General features: G+C 48.3%; 1 protein-coding gene across 1 annotated transcript in view; it reads left to right on the forward strand.

Moving 5' to 3' along the window:
- LOC133339452 (odorant receptor 131-2-like) overlaps positions 1 to 14,434 on the forward strand; it is a 34,731-nt gene extending 20,297 nt beyond the window's left edge. The window contains exons 2-3 of the mRNA XM_061547622.1: positions 10,964 to 11,478; positions 12,777 to 14,434. Coding sequence (XP_061403606.1) covers positions 11,023 to 11,478; positions 12,777 to 13,313 — 993 coding nt within the window. The 5' untranslated portion in view covers positions 10,964 to 11,022 and the 3' untranslated portion in view covers positions 13,314 to 14,434. The remainder of the gene's footprint in view (positions 1 to 10,963; positions 11,479 to 12,776) is intronic.
- The last annotated feature ends 1,419 nt before the right edge of the window (positions 14,435 to 15,853 follow it).

Raw genomic sequence — 15,853 nt, forward strand, 5'->3', positions numbered from 1 at the left:
AGTGTGATATTCATTACACCATAGCGGCAGCATCGCTTCGCCTTTTAACAACACGACACACCTGTACATAAAAACAAAGCTTGGAGCGGTGGCACAGTGGTTAGCGCGCCACCCTATGAACCTAGCCACCCCAGTTCGATTCACGCTCACGAACAGTAACAGTGACGAATATCTGAATCGGTCCTGGGCCTGCCCTAGGTCGACTCGGCCTCAAATGAGTACCTGGTGCGGTATGCAAATATCGCCACTTGGGGAGACAAAGGTGGTCGGGCGTGGTGCTGTCCACCTATCCCCTCGTGTGCCGTGCCGGCCTTTGTGAGGTGCTGCTCGCTAACAGCACTTGATGTACTCACGCACACATCTGCGGTGTTGATGACGCACCACCTGTAAGCCAGCGGCTCAGTACGTGGTGAGGCTTTCTGGATCACCGCACGAACGTCGCGTGAAACTTCCATCCCCGTTGGGGGCAGTCGAGGAGGGATCCGTTCCCTGGCTCGCAAGCAGAAGGGCAGGTTCAGCAAAAAAAACTAAAACGCGTGTGGACTCTCAAATACATTTTTCCGGTGACTGTTGCTGCCTGACCCGCTCGATCGTGATTCCTCTTGAGGAGTCAGTCTCCTCTCTCTTCCCTCCTCGAGCTAGAGGGGCACTGTGCAGCGCGCTACGAATTGGGCATTGCCGTCCTTGTCATTGAAGAGGTGGGTTGGTGCTCGGCTAAAGATAATCTTTAAAGTGCAACGGCTTAAATCCCTGAGGCTGTCAGTTCACACGTGTTATAATGAATGCCTTAAATACCCCTTCGCTACCCCACCTTGATAGTCTGTCACTAGCGACACCTTGGACAAACTGACTCTCCAGAGCCAGCCAGGGACCCCCACCAAGCACGATGCCACCTCAGTGGTCACTGCATAGAAACAAAGAGAGAAAAAAGCGAAAAAAATAACATCTCACACAACAGGCGTATTTTTAAATCTCCCTGGGCGCAATCACCTTCAAGGGGCACCCAGAGCAATATAAAGGGACACACGCCATGCACAAAACTTAGCTTCATGGCGAGTGCCCGTCGAGCGCCGAACTCCGAAGGTAACAACATTTAAAGGGCACCACGGTGGCAAGGAGATGTTAACTTCCTCGCCTGGTATGCAAGATGTCGGGGGTTCGATACAGACCCGACACGCCGGCTGTATGTTTGGAGTTTGCGTGTTCTTTCTCTCTCCCCGTGGTCGCGTGGATTTTTCTCCTCATGTCTTTTTTTCCTCCACATTTTAGAAACATCACGCGTTTACATTTTTTTAGATGATGTTGCTGCTATAAATCTCCACGCGATGAGCCGCTTTGTTGCGCTATCACTTGTGGCCCGATCGCTTCTGAAAAAATAAGCTAATAACTCAGTTGGCTTTACCTGTTAAGTTTTGATAATAGTTTTGTTTACCCTTCTATCTGGCAACAAAACTGACACCTTTTTTACAAGGAGTCATGTTAGCATAGACCACAATACCTGAAGCCATAATGCAAACAAAAAACATAACTCTGATAATATATGCACTGTCCATGAAGTTGATTGGTCCACACCCGAGAGAGTGGACCAATCAACTTCAGAGTTATGTTTTTTGTTTGCATTATGGCTGCAGGTATTGTGGTCTATGCAAACATGACTCCTTGTAAAAAAAGTTGTCAGTTTTGTTGCCAGATAAAAGGGTAAAAAAAACAATTATCATATTTTTTACTGGCAAATGAGGTTCCAATGGCTGTTAAGTTTTGTTTGTAAAACATTTTAAGTGATTGGTTTACCTTTCCTATACTCTCCACTCCTGTTGTGTTTTTGTACTGTTTGTTGTTGTAACGTTCTGACCTGCCCCTGCTGGGCATCTGTGAAAAAAAGCTTCATAGCTCGTCGGATTCCTCCGGCATAAATACATTATTCTTATTTTGAAGAGTGGATCTGAGTCGGCTGGCTCCGTGTTATTTCAGGGACATGCTGAGCCACGCAGGAAATGTCTATTCGCGCCTGTGTAAGTGTGACGGAGTGTGGCGGGGCGATCAGCACGCTGCGCTACGAACCCCGCATAGACCAAAGTTTAATTCCCACTCACGGCCACCACCAACGCCTCTGACGATTATATTTTCTGGTCCTGGGCCTTTAGGTCGGCTCAGCCTCAAATTAGTACCTGGTGAGGTGTGTAGTGAACTTCTCTGCTGGGAAGACACAGGTGGCCGTGCGTGTTGCTGTCCACCCACCCTCTCGTGTGCTGTACCGGCCTTCATATGTGCTTGCTAACAGCACTTGACCCAACAGTCTGTTGAGGCTATACGGGGAATCTTTGATTTTGTGAGTTCGCGTATTTTTTTAAATTCTTTATATTAAGTTCGCATGCTTGCTTGCTTGCGTGCTTGCTTGCTTGCTTACGACCGTGCAAATCTTTCGGTCGTTTTTTAACCCACTTCCCGTGATCCAATCGAGCTGACATTTTCCACACAGACTCGTTGTGCCAGACAATTATTGTTCGTGAAAAAAAATTCCCAAAATTTTACACTTTTTATGCAAAAAATTTTTTACTTTACATATATTCAAATATAACTCATTCATCGCTTTGGTTGAACGTCACAGTATAAGAGCCCAGAGCGTAACCCCTCCACAGGCTGTGGCGGAGTAGTGCAGTTGGTAGCGCCCTCGCTTCCCATGCCAAAGGTCGCGGGATCGATCCCCGTGTCTTCCACAGGCGAATATCTTTTTAAATCCTTTATATTAAGTTCGCTGCCACGCATATAAAGGATTTATAGTGAAAAACTTTGTTTTTACGGGTTATACTTATTCTGTGGTCGTGTAAAGAGCGCTTCAGGAAAGAGTTTGGGTAGTTTTGCTATTCCTCATCCGTTGAAGAAGTGCAGACAACAGTGGTTAATGGAATAGTCCATGGACTTCGATTGCATCGCCACAATCGCACTCCCGTGGCTTATCTTTAATGTATTTCAATGCATTTATCTGTGTATCTCCATGAGTCTCCATGCGACTCTTTCAATCTTCTGTAGCGAATCTAATTAATATTTAACGAGCGTCTTCACTCAAGGCGCTTGAGATAGGATGATTTAGATGGCAGGAGCGTGCATGGGTTGAGGAATGACAGCGATAGAGGGGTACTTGTGGATCACTAAAAGGGCTATAGGGGAAGGACGGGAAAGAGTGGAGAAGTGAGGGGAGGGAAGAGGAACGGAAGGAGGTTAAGGGGGGGGGGGACTGCTTCATGTACAGGGGCAGTGCTGAGTCTATGGGAAGTGTTGAGTTTATGGGCAGTGCTGAGTCTATGGGCAGTGCTGAGTGTATGGGCAGTGTTGAGTCTATGGGCAGTGTTGATTCTATGGGCAGTGTTGATTATATAGGCAGTGGTGGGTCTATGGCAGTGTTGATTCTATGGGCAGTGTTGGGTCTATGGGCAGTGTTGAGACTATGGGCAGTTAAATTTCGATTTAAAGCTTTCGTGACTGCAGTGTTGAGTCTATGGGCAGTGTTAAGAATATGGGCAGTGTTGAGTCTATGGACAGTGTTGAGTGTATGGGAAGTGTTAAGACTATGGGCAGTGTTGAGTCTATGGGATGTGCTGCTCAATGTACAGGGGAAGTTAATTCCAGTGGAGGTGAGCAAGGAGGGCGAAGGACCAATCACGGGATTGGGTCGAGGGAGAAGCAGAGACACAGAGAGAAGATTGGCAATGAAGACCACGAGATAAGGGGATAAGGAAGGAGACGAGCAAAGTGATGAGAGGTGGGCCAAAGCCATGGGGAAATTTAAAGAGCGAAATGCGTTTCAAATGACAGCGGTGCAGTAAACAAGAGGGCAGTGGAGTTAAAAGAGGAGAGGTGAAGTGTGAGAATTACAGGGGAGGTTGTAATAATCACTTGTGCAGAGGCGTTTTCAATTTGTTAGAGGGGAGTGAGCGCAGAGGCAGGGAGACCGAGAAGTGAATCGCAGTGGTCCAGAACGGGTAAAGATCAGAGATTTGGGGGGGTTACATCGCGTAAATATAAATGTGTCGTTAAACGCGCCACCACCTGGCACAGCTGATTAGTGAGGGTTGTAATGTAAACAAACGTGCCAATTACTCTTTGGTTCTTTCGGTAAAGTCACTGTGGTTGTCCCGCCTGATGAGGGGCACTTGTGTTGCGCCCGAAACGTCGTGATTTAATTCATTTCATTTTATACCTACGTGACTTTACCGAAAGAACCTAAGAGTAATTATTTACTACTTCAACATACCGGTGTGTTCGAGAGTAAACCCACAACATTTACAATTCGAGGACTGTGACATTTCGCTTTTGATTGCAACCAGCTTGTGACCTAACCCCAAAACACATTTGTTAGAGATAATATTCGTCGCTAAATCCCAAATATGTGGTAAACAAAGACCATAGGATTAAGCGGGTGTTTGATGTCCGAAATTGAAACGAGAGGGCCGATTTCTCCTGATGTTGAACAGTTGAAAGCGACAGCATGCGAGCAGCAGCGAAGCTGTGGGTGGGACATGTGAGGGAAGAGTCAAAGACGGAAACGAGATTGAGGACAGAGGAAAGAGTGGCAAGAGAGATAGAGAAAGGGTGGAGGAGGGAAGGAGATGGTGGGAAGAGGAGGAGGAGAGAAAGAGGCCAGAAAGAAGATGATTGATGTTCTGGACGGATTGAGAGAGATAGATCGAGTGAGTGAAATTCCATCCAGGAGTGGATGGCAGCCAGCCATGAGGATGAAATACGAGAGGAAAGGTCACGGTGTAAACGAATGACTGGGGGGAAAGAAGAAGATGAGTGTCGTCAGCAAATCCATTATGAGGAAATCAGAAAGATGAGATAGTAGATTAATAATATACCGAGACTCGTAAAGGGACCCATAACCGAACCTTTCAGAACACCAACGTTGAGAGGGGATAGAGGGGATACAGCAGCAACGTTGTAACGAGCTTGGGGGCAGGGGTGCCTTTCCCTCCCCCTGGAAGCCCACTTGACAACCACCATACTGCGGATCTGTCGTGGCTGTAATTTGCTTAGACGGATCGCCACGTACACGGTTAAATGTTCGAGGCCGTGAGCGTGACGGCAATTTGATTAGGCGAGGGGATTCCGCGATATATAATAGCCTCGAGGTGCGACCGTGCAAAAGACAAATCAAATATTGGGAGCCCCCACCCGACCGATTGCCGCACCCCTCCCCTGAGCTGATAATAACGTAGTCATTCCGCAACTTGGAGGCTTAGGACATGCGAAAAGGAAGGTGAGACTTGAGCCAGGCGAGAGGGTGGGTGCCAGAGATGCCGAGGTCGGAGAGAGTGGAAAGGACGAGTGGGGTGACCGACCGTGTCAAAGGTGGAGGGAAAGTCAAGAAGAAGGAGAATGTTGGAAATGCCGCAAGATGGTTCTGGATTGGAATTGGTGATGGAGGGAATGTTAAGACACGTGGCGTATGTACGTATGCATGTTGAACTCCTTTCGAAGCCAACCGTACTAATCGGAGGAGTGAGAGCTGGTTACGCATTTTATAATCGTGAGGGGGGAAAGAGAAATTGGGGCGATAATTGCCAAGAATGGTAGGGTTGAAGGGAATTGTTTTTTTTAGGAGACGATCAACGACAGCAGATTTGAAGGCGGAGGGAAAGACGCCCCTGGCGAGCGAGGCGACGCATGAGGTGGGGAATGATAATGGGGAGAAGGCGAGGAAGAAGGGAGACAGGCATGGGGTCAAGTGAGGGAGGAGAAGGCAGGCAGGGTGAGCTTTGGAAATTTACCACGAAGAGTTAGGCTGGAGAAGTCAGGGTGAAGGAGGAGAGAGAGGTGAAATGGTGACACGGTGAGGAGATGAAAGGACAGGAGGTAGATCAGTGGCAGGGGGGGCAGAAGGGACGACCGAATTAGTTCGATTTAACACATAGGCTTTTGCGACAAATTCTGGCTATCGCCTGGTAAAGCTGGTTGTAATCACCAGTGATACGTCGTACTTGAATTGCAAATGCTGTGGCATTACTCTTAAAGACACAACCGGTTGGTTTGCATAACTAGCAACTCATTGGCACGTTTTATTTACTCAGCCTCATTTGAGGCTGAGTCGACCTAGGGGAGACCCAAGACCGTTTCAAATTATTGTAACCGCTGTTGTTGGCTGTGAACGAGAATCAAACTCGGTTCGCCAGGCTCGTAGCGTGGTGCGCTAACTGCTGCGCCACCGCTCCCAACTCGTTGCCTTAGCAGCTTCGAGCTGCGATGGAGATGATGGTCCGCTGGCTATTTGTGAGTAACCAAAAGACCCTGCCATTAATCACTCTGGGATGTTCCGCACGTTCACTCACGCCTGATGAAGCTGGTTGTAATCACCAGCGAGACGACACTGTACTCGAATTGCCACGTTTTTTTTTACGTGGAAAACCTTACTGATTGGCCGTGTCAGGATGTGGTGGCGGGTTTAACGACATGTTAATATTTACGCAATCGAACAACGTGGGGGAGGGATAACTGCAGCGACGCGATTTTACTTTCAGTCTTTAAAGGGGGAATGAGGTTTTCAGTACAGAGGGCGGCCTCAGTCACCTCCAGCCCTTGCCACACAACGGTGATGCTATACATCGATCTGTGAAATAAGGGCTTCATAGCTCATCGGATTTCTCCAGAATAAATAAAGATCCTGATATCTATACGATATTTCCACACTCTCTGTCACCACACATAGTGATAATGTTCGTAAAACCACGTAGTTTTAGTCTCAGAAATGGAATTTAATGAAATTATTTAGAGCAACAACCTTAATGCATTCTATATTTGAAGTTTTTTGTGACTGCAAGGATCCTTAATGCCATTTGTTTTTGACCGGGACAGATTAATTCACAAGTGGCTTCCTGGAAACGAATCCAGATTCACATCAGTGCCAACTCAGCACTCTGATACCTGAGCCACCTGATTGTACGTAGAACTGTCGCCCATATCGTAGAGAAAGATCCTAGTTACTAATAACATAAGGTAGCACTCATTGCACACAAAGTTCTTGCAACATATTAACCACAATACCTTGATGATCTTGTCAAGGAAAATAAACCATCATCACGCTTTTGGCTAACCATCGAACAAAAATGGTCACAACATCGCGCGCTTTCAGATGTTCTTCTGCGGCCTTCTGGAATGCTCTTCCTTCCGAAATTAAGAAGCTACTGGAGGTGTGCACTTTAAAATTATCGATATTGAAAACTAATTTATTCAGAACTGCTTTTTTGTGTGAAGTGTGTTGTCCTTCCCCCCGTGCCTCCGATTAGCACGGTTGGCTACGTGCGGTGCGAAAGAAGTTCAATATACACGTACAAAACAGTCTGCTCTCCTATAACGCGTTTTTTCATAACACCAACTGGATATAACGCGATGAATGTATTAGGGAACACTTATTTCATAACGCGGATGCGAATTGGATATAACGCGATCGAGTCAATGGAACTACATTGCGCGAGTAGGAATTAGCGGTTGTACGGCTGCCTCGGCGCAGCTTCACACAAGGTGGGACGCTGCTGGATGCTTCTAGATGCTACCCATGTGCCTGAGTCTTTGTTCAGCCTGCGTAACGCATCTCAACGCGGACTATGCATTACCCTATATTATATATTATTAATTAGAATTCGATATTTTTTTTCCAGAACGCGGTGTTATTCAGGAACGCAATTACTACCGCGCTTTAGGAAAACATAATTAATTGGCCGTTTACCAGCATAAATGCAAGCAAGGCTGTGATGCTGCTGATGAGTCTGGTCCAGAGTTTCTGCTTGTCTTGAGTCAAGCACTGCCGATATTGCACACTCCAGGAAGGCTGTGTTTCCGATAGCGTTGTGCAACAAACGCTTTTGTAATATTTGTTTTTCGTGGAGAAGGGGATATGTGCGGAAGGTGACATCGCTGCCTCTAGGATTAGGTATTTTACCTTTTCTGGCAATAAAACAGTTGTGTTAAGATGTCCAAACACTAAATAGATACCTATTGCAGGGCATCAAGTCTGCATGAACCACACCCGGTACTTGTAGTGAACATGCAAATAAACATGGTTTGATAATAATGTTAAGGCTTACACCAGAGACAGCCTTCTTTATGGCCTTGTCTCACTACCAGTGCTAGAAAAGAGAACAACGCCAAAAGACGAACAGTAGAAAGACATAACAATGGGATCTTTTTGGCAGTATCAAAATAAAAATAGCTTTTACACTTTCTGGAAAAAAAAACAGATGTTAAGATGTTCGAACACCAAATTGCTACATTTTTGCAAGGCATCAAGTCTGCATCAACCCACACGTATTTGTGGCACCCACTTCTTTTTGTTAGTTATATTCTCTCCAACGCCACTAAAAGTGTATTTACTACCATAATATGGGCACCTCAGTGGCTAGATGTCAACTACCTCGACTGGTATACAGGATCTAAACTCTTTGGTTCTTTCGGTGAAGTCACGTAGGTATAAAATAAAATAAATTAAATCACGACGTTTCGGGCGCAACAGAGGCGTCCATCATCCGGTGTGATAACCACAGCAAGAAAAATTACGTGACTTTACCGAAAGAACCAAAGAGTATGGATCCCTGCAGTCACGAAAACTTCAAATCTAGAATGTTATACAGGAGTTCATGGATTCGAACCTGACGCCTGCTGTATATTTGGAATTTGCATGTCTCTTTCCCCGTGGTCGCGTTGATTTTTCTCTGGTTCCTCCAGTGTTGTTCCCTCCACATTTAGAATCAACTTCACGCGTTTCGAGTATTTGATGACATCAGCCACTTTGTTGGACTATCATTTACGATAGCCAGGTCGCTTCTGAAAAGGATCTACAAAGCAGCAGCTCAGTGATGACCTTACCTGGTTTAAATAAAACTGTAGAAAAAAATATACAACAGCTATTTAAGATATTCTTAGGTGTTTTCGGTAAAGTCACGTAGTTAAAACATTAAAATTAATAAAAGTAAAATAAAATAAAAATCACGACGTTTCGGAGGCAACACAAGTCTCCGTCATCAGGTGGGACCGTCACAGCCAGATTTGCTGCATCAAGTGAGGCAATGATTCAAGATGTAATCCCTTAAAAGCAAGTTGAGGGGGGAGGAGAGGGGGGGGGAGCTAATCAGAATGTGGTAGCCAATGAATGGAACGTATCGGGGGGAGGGGGGCGGGGCTCAAAGACGGCACGAAGTGCCACGTAGAACGCATCGGGAGGGGGAGGGGGGGCGGGGCCCCCTCCCGATGCGTTCACGAAAGCTTCAAATCTAGCTATTTAAGACTGAGAGAGAATCATTTTCCACAACTATGGCTGTCGCCTGATGATGCTGGTTGTTGTAATTACCGGCGAAACGTCACAGTTCTCGAATTGTAAATGTTGCAGTGGGTTTACTCTCCAACACACTATCGGTTAGTGCTTAACTAACTAGTTAATTGGCATGCGTGACAACCCTTACTGATTGGTTGTGGTGTCGGGTGGTGATGGGTTTAACAACACATTTGTATTTACGAGATCTATACCAAAAACCTCTATTATGGATAATATTGGTCGCGAAAGCCTACTACATGTTAAATTAACAGATGAAGAGTGCGCAACAAGTACGGAGAAAAACAAAAAGTACGTTGGTCTTGGTTTCTCTAGATAGGGTGATGTGAATGATGGTTAAGGAAGACAACGGCATGACAACTAAAGAAGGCAACGCATCCTACAGAGCGCATCTTGGCGAAGGTTGGCACAGCTGTTAAACATTACACGCAAGTCAAGCGGCTTTTTCCACAACGACAACTAATTGGGTCTTTGTTATGCAACGGGCGATTGCCGGGTGCCTCAAGGGGTCAGATCTCTTGAGCCGGAACCGCTGAGAATTTGGGACCAAATTTTGGTTTTATCCACGAGTGATTGAACGTAGGGCTCAATTGTTGTTGAATTTACCAATCACTGAATGACAAAACTCTCTTTATAAATGTATGTATGTTGACCTTCTTTCGCACCGTACATTTCCAACCGTGCTAATCGGAGGTGTGGGGGGAAGGACACCAAAATATGGGTCTCTGTGTGAGTTTATGGGCCTCTGTGTGAGTCCATGGGTCTCTGTGTGAGTCTATGGGTCTCTGTGTGAGTCTATGGTATCTGGGTGAGTCTACGGGTCTCTGTGTGAGTCTCTGTGCCTTTGTGTGAGTCTCTGGACCTCTGTGTGAGTCTATGGGGCTCTGTGTGAGTCTATGGGTCTCTGTGCGAGTCTACGGGTCTCTGTGCGAGTCTACGGGTCTCTGTGCGAGTCTACGGGTCTCTGTGTGAGTCTATGGTTCTCTATGTGAATCTATGGGTCTCTGTGTGAGTCTCTGGGCCTCTGTGTGAGTCTCTGGGCCTCTGTGTGAGTCTATGGGGCTCTGTGTGAGTCTATGGGTCTCTGTGCGAGTCTATGGGTCTCTGTGCGAGTCTGCGGGTCTCTGTGTGAGTCTATGGGTCTCTATGTGAATCTATGGGTCTCTGTGTGAGTCTCTGGGCCTCTGTGTGAGTCTCTGGGCCTCTGTGTGAGTCTATGGGTCTCTGTGTGAGTCTATGGGTCTCTGTGTGAGTCTATGGGTCTCTGTGTGAGTTTCTGGGCCTCTGTGTGAGTCTATGGGTCTCTGTGTGAGTCTATGGGTCTCTGTGCGAGTCTATGGGTCTCTGTGCGAGTCTGTGGGTCTCTGTGGAAGTCTATGGGTTTCTGTGTGAGTCTATCGGTCTCCGTGTCAGTCTATAGGTCTCTGTGTGAGTCTATGTACGTATGTTGAACTTCTTTCGCACCGTACGTAGCCAACCGTGATAATCGGAGGTGAGGACGGAAGGACAACAACAATGCAAGCATCACCCGCGCAGCATAACTGCCAAACTGCCCCCGACACTTCTCGCTGTGTAACTCCTCGTAACGCGTTCCCTCTCTCGTTTACCCCACCCTGCCCCGTGTACACCTTCGTTCTGCCGCAGATCATCAGCAGCAGCAATAGCATTACCATCGTCGTCGACGTTCTGCGTGTGCGCATGCCATGGCCAGCGCAGTGGGGCCATCGGCGAATGGCTCTCAGTCCCTGAGGAACGAGACCCAGCACGCGGGAGGGCCTCCCTCGCCCTTCTGGAACGGCGGTCGCTTCGTGGTCTACGCCATCCTCACCCTGACCTGGGTGCCGACCTTCGCGCTCTCCGTCCTCATGGCGTGCCTCCTCGTCCGCCTCAGGGCGTACAGCGAGAGCGCCAAGTACATACTCTTCGCCAACCTTACGGCGAGCGACTCCATGTACATGCTGTTGTCGGGCATCCTCACCGTGCTCCGCTCGGAGCAGGTGTGGGTGTCGCGCGTGCTCTGCGCCCTGCAGGTCAACCTCAGCATGACGCTGCACGTGAACAGCGTGCTCAGCGTTGCGGCGATGGCCGTGGAGCGGTATGTGGCCATCTGCCACCCGCTCAGGTACCACCAGCTGTCGCACCGCCGCTCTGGTCTGCAGGTGCGTCAAATTGTCAATGCGTTGTTTAAAATCTGCCCACTCAGAGCACCGCTCTGATATTCACGCTCATGAAGATAAATGCAGACAATTTTAGTGTGGGAGTGGGTGGGTGAGTGGGCGAATCTGTGTGTGGGTGGTTGGGTGAGTGAGTGGCTAAGTGAGATGGGTGATTAAGTGAGTGGTTTGGTGAGTAGTTTGAGTGTGTCGGTAAGAGTTCGGGTGAGAGAGTGGGCGAGTGGGTGGGGGAGAGTGGGTGAGTGGGTGAGTGGCCATCTGCCACCTACATGCAGGTATGTCAACTGTAAATGCTTTGTTTAAATCTTCCCACTCAAAGTGCCGTCGTGACATTCATACTCACAAAGACAAACATAGCCAATTGTATGCTACACCGAGTGGGTGGGTGAGTGAGTCTGTGAGTGAATGGGTGGGTGAGTGAGCGAGTCCGTGTGGTGGTGGGTGAGTGGGTGGGTGAGTGTGGTGGGTGAGTGGATGAGTGAGGTGGGTGGGCATCTGTCACCCACTGATTGGTCCACACCAGAGACAGATTTCTTTTGAGTCTAGTCTCAAAACGGTGTTAGACCAGAGGACGCCAAAAGGCGTGGACATGATTCCTTGTAAAAAGTTTCAGTTTGGTGTTTTAACATCTTAACACCTATTTGTTGCCAGAAAAAAGGGGAAAACCTATTCTCAGATCAGCGTTTATTAACACATGATGATGCTGGGTTATGCCTATAGAAAAATGTCGCAGAAAAAATATAAATCAGAATTTAGCTTTGTGTTTCAACATTCTAATTTGTCTTCTTGGTTCTTTCTGTAGTCACGTAGAATGGAAATAATAAAATAATAAAAATAAAACAATTAAATAATTCTCACGACGTTTCGGCCACAACGCAAGTAGCCGTCCTCAGGTGGAGGGAGAACAGGTCTGTCGATGAGACAGAGTCTGAATGAAACGTCGTGAGAATTATTTTATTATGTTTAATTTTTATTATTTTATTATTTCCATTCTACGTGACTTTACCGAAAGAACCAATAAGATGAATCCCTGCAGTCACGAAAGCTTTAAATCGAAATTCTAATTTGTGTTGCAAAAAAGGAAATCGATCGGTATAATTGGCCACGTGACGTGATTCGATGGCCTCTGTCGGGTGGTGCAGGGTTACTGTTAAATGTTACATTATACCTGCACGATGATCTAACTAAAAAAATATCATCATGAATCAGACGGCATTATGTATTTAACTGTTGTATGTTCTCTCATCCACATTGAACTTGTATTGTTGTTGCTATTTTTGCAGGCAGTCGCCAGCATCTGGCTGCTGTCATTGTTGGCTCCGATCCTGCGCCTGGGCCTTTACTTCGCGAGCGGGCCGCCCTTCCTGACGGGCAGCGAACCGGTCTGCGAAATCAACACCTTCGACGCACAATTGCCCTACGGGGAGGAGACCATCATCATCCGCAACGTGTTTCTGTACACTTTCTTCGTCCTGTGCACGTTGGGCGTGCTGATTGCCTATGTCCTGACGGCTCGCGCCGCTAAGAGGGCGTCAGAGAGACGGAGCAGTTTCTCCAAGGCTCTGAAGACCATCGTGTTGCACGGAATTCAGCTGGGCCTGTGCCTCCTGCCCGCTGCTTTGCCCATGGCCCACAACATTGTGGGCCTCTTCGACCTGAGCCCCGTCGGCTTGTACGGAGTTCGCGTCACGATATACTTTGTGCTACACGTGGTCCCGCGCTTCATGAGCCCCTTTCTCTATGGCGTCAGGGACGAGGAGATCATGAAGGACCTGCGGAGGCTCCTCTGCTGCGTCCGTTCGAAGCGAGTGAATCCTTAAGTGGAGTCGTGCGCCACCATGGATCTCCCGTGTGGACAACTGAATAAACAAATTACTTAAACTAAACTATTTTTATTTCACCAGATAAGGCTCACTGAGCTGTATAGCTCTTTTTGCAGAAGCGACCTGGCCATCACAAATGATAGCTCAACGAAGTGGCTTATTATCACGTGGAAATTTATCGCAGCCAAATTCCCGAAACGCATGATGTTGTTTCTAAATGTAGAGAAAAATAACGGAAAAAACCCGGAGAAAAATCCACACGACCACGGGGAGAACGTGCAAACTTCAATTTCCCGCAGGCGTCGGGGTCGGGATCGTACTCATGGCCGCCTGTAAACCAGGCGAGGTAGTTAACATCTCACCACCGTTTCGACCCAAAATACATTCATACTAGTGGTTAGGCCTCCTTCGAGGTCTCAGATACACTAAAATAATATTGTTTATGATGAGAAAATAAATCGATTTTAATTCGAAATGGTTACGAATTATTCTTTTGTTCGAACTTAAAAACTAAAAAAACAAATCACCCTCCATGACTTCCGCTTTCGTAAAAAGTGACGCCAACAAATGTAGACATTTTCAAGAAATCGTCTCAACGGAAATTCTTCAGACACTGGGCGTGTCTGAGAAAGAGCTGCTGCTGACGCACGCTGCTATTGCGTGATACACCAATGTGATCGGCGGTACATGCGCACCAGCATTGTAAATCGTCTCTGCTGGATGAAGGCCTCCCTCACTCTGCAGCAGGGGTCGGCAGAACCTGCCGCTCCAGAGCCACAGGCGGTTCTTTAAGGACCGCAGTACGGCTCTTGGAATTAGAAAAAAAAACGGCTTTTGTTATATTTGTAGTAAGTTCGAGGAGACGATGTCGAAGTTGAGGCACACTCTGTTTATTAACCCAGGGACAGGCACAAAAGTTGAAGGGGTATCGGCCCCTTCACCCGTACTATGGGAAACCCACCCTAGTACTAAGCCCTCTGTCCTGTTCCCCAGTCCTCCTCTACTGGGCTACGGGAGGCTGACTGATCTGGCCCTGGCAAGCACAGATCTCGGCACCAGCTAACCAGCCTTGCCCTGATAAGGGCAGCGGTCTGGAAGCTTTTGGGCCGCGCCACTGGCTTACCCGGCTCAGCCCTTATAAGGACGGCGAGACCGGGGAGTCCCAGGGCCTAATCTCCGAGTCTTGGATCTTCACTGGTCAGCTTCGTGTCGAACTGCCTCGAGCTCTTTGGGTCTCCACCTTTTATAGGGATCGCCTCCGAGGGCTGGGGGCGTGGGCAATAACGGATGCGGACGTCGGTGTGACCACCCGTGTATGTGAGTGCCGACACCCCTGTGTTTGTTGTCCGCCGTTTCTCCCGTAATAATCCCTACATCACCCCCCCCCCCCCCTGTACAGCTCGCAGCCGTCCCGGCTGCAACAATCCTTCAACCCCCAAGAATAAAGATTAACACAGTCAACACACGTGTGCCTCGTAACAGTAACAATAACAAGAACAAGTGTAACAACAACCGATGGTCCCCTATAAAAACCCCCTCCCCAAAAATGCAACACATATACAGAACGCGGTTCGCCATCCCCACGCACAAGAAGCATCCATACACACACACACAAACAACAAAAAAAACATATATACAATGAGCGGGTTCCGCAGCAACGGAACACGCGCGGAAAGCTATTCATAACAACCGGCGCGTTTTGGCGCGAGTCCGTGCAGCGGGCCCGTCACAAGGGGCCGGCTTGGTAGAGTCGGTGGCAGGTGTCGCATCTGCAGGTGCCTGGTCGTCCGGCTTCCCGGACGTGCCAGCGCCGACCCCCACGGGGGAGGCTGGCAGCCAAGAGGGCTTCAGTCCTGGGGCTCCTGAAGACGGGACAGTCATTAGCGGATCAGAGGCTGGCGGTGACCCCGCCCTCCCAGAGTCAGTGGACTCCCCACATGTTCGGCCATTTGCGTGAGAGGAAGCGTGCGGAGCAAAAAATGGCTTTAACCGTGAAGGGTGCACAAACCACCGACGCTTCCCCCACTTAATGCGCACACATTGAGGCCGCATAACCTGCACAATTTCTACGGGGCCCCTCCATGGTCGCAACAACTTAGCCGAGGTGGCCAATGGCACCTGGGGGCAGTGCAACCATGCTCGGTCGCCCGGGTGCCATTCGTGCGTGTGTGTCCGGCGCGATCGCAATCTCTCGTTTTGTTTCTGGCGAGAGTCAGAGTTTTGCATGGCCACCTGCCGTGCCTCCGCCAACCGAAGGATGTTAAATTTAACATGGTCCGCGATTTTGGACTTAGCATGAGGCGCGGCAATCGTCAGCTGAGTCGCGACAGGCGGGTCAACCTCGCGGCCATACATAAAAAAAAATGGCGAAAAACCGGTCGCCGCGTGAGGAGCCATCCTGTATGCTGCCAGGACTCCCCCGATCCGTAGATCCCAATCGGTTTGGGACTCAGATACCTGGTGGGATAACATGGACGTAAGAGTCCTATGCAGGCGTTCCACCATCCCATCCGTTAGTGGATGGTAAGGTGAAGTAC

This window comes from Lethenteron reissneri, unplaced genomic scaffold (genome assembly GCF_015708825.2).
Source record: "Lethenteron reissneri isolate LAM-NWPU_2019-01 unplaced genomic scaffold, ASM1570882v1 scaffold_1864, whole genome shotgun sequence".
Lineage (NCBI taxonomy): Eukaryota > Metazoa > Chordata > Hyperoartia > Petromyzontiformes > Petromyzontidae > Lethenteron > Lethenteron reissneri.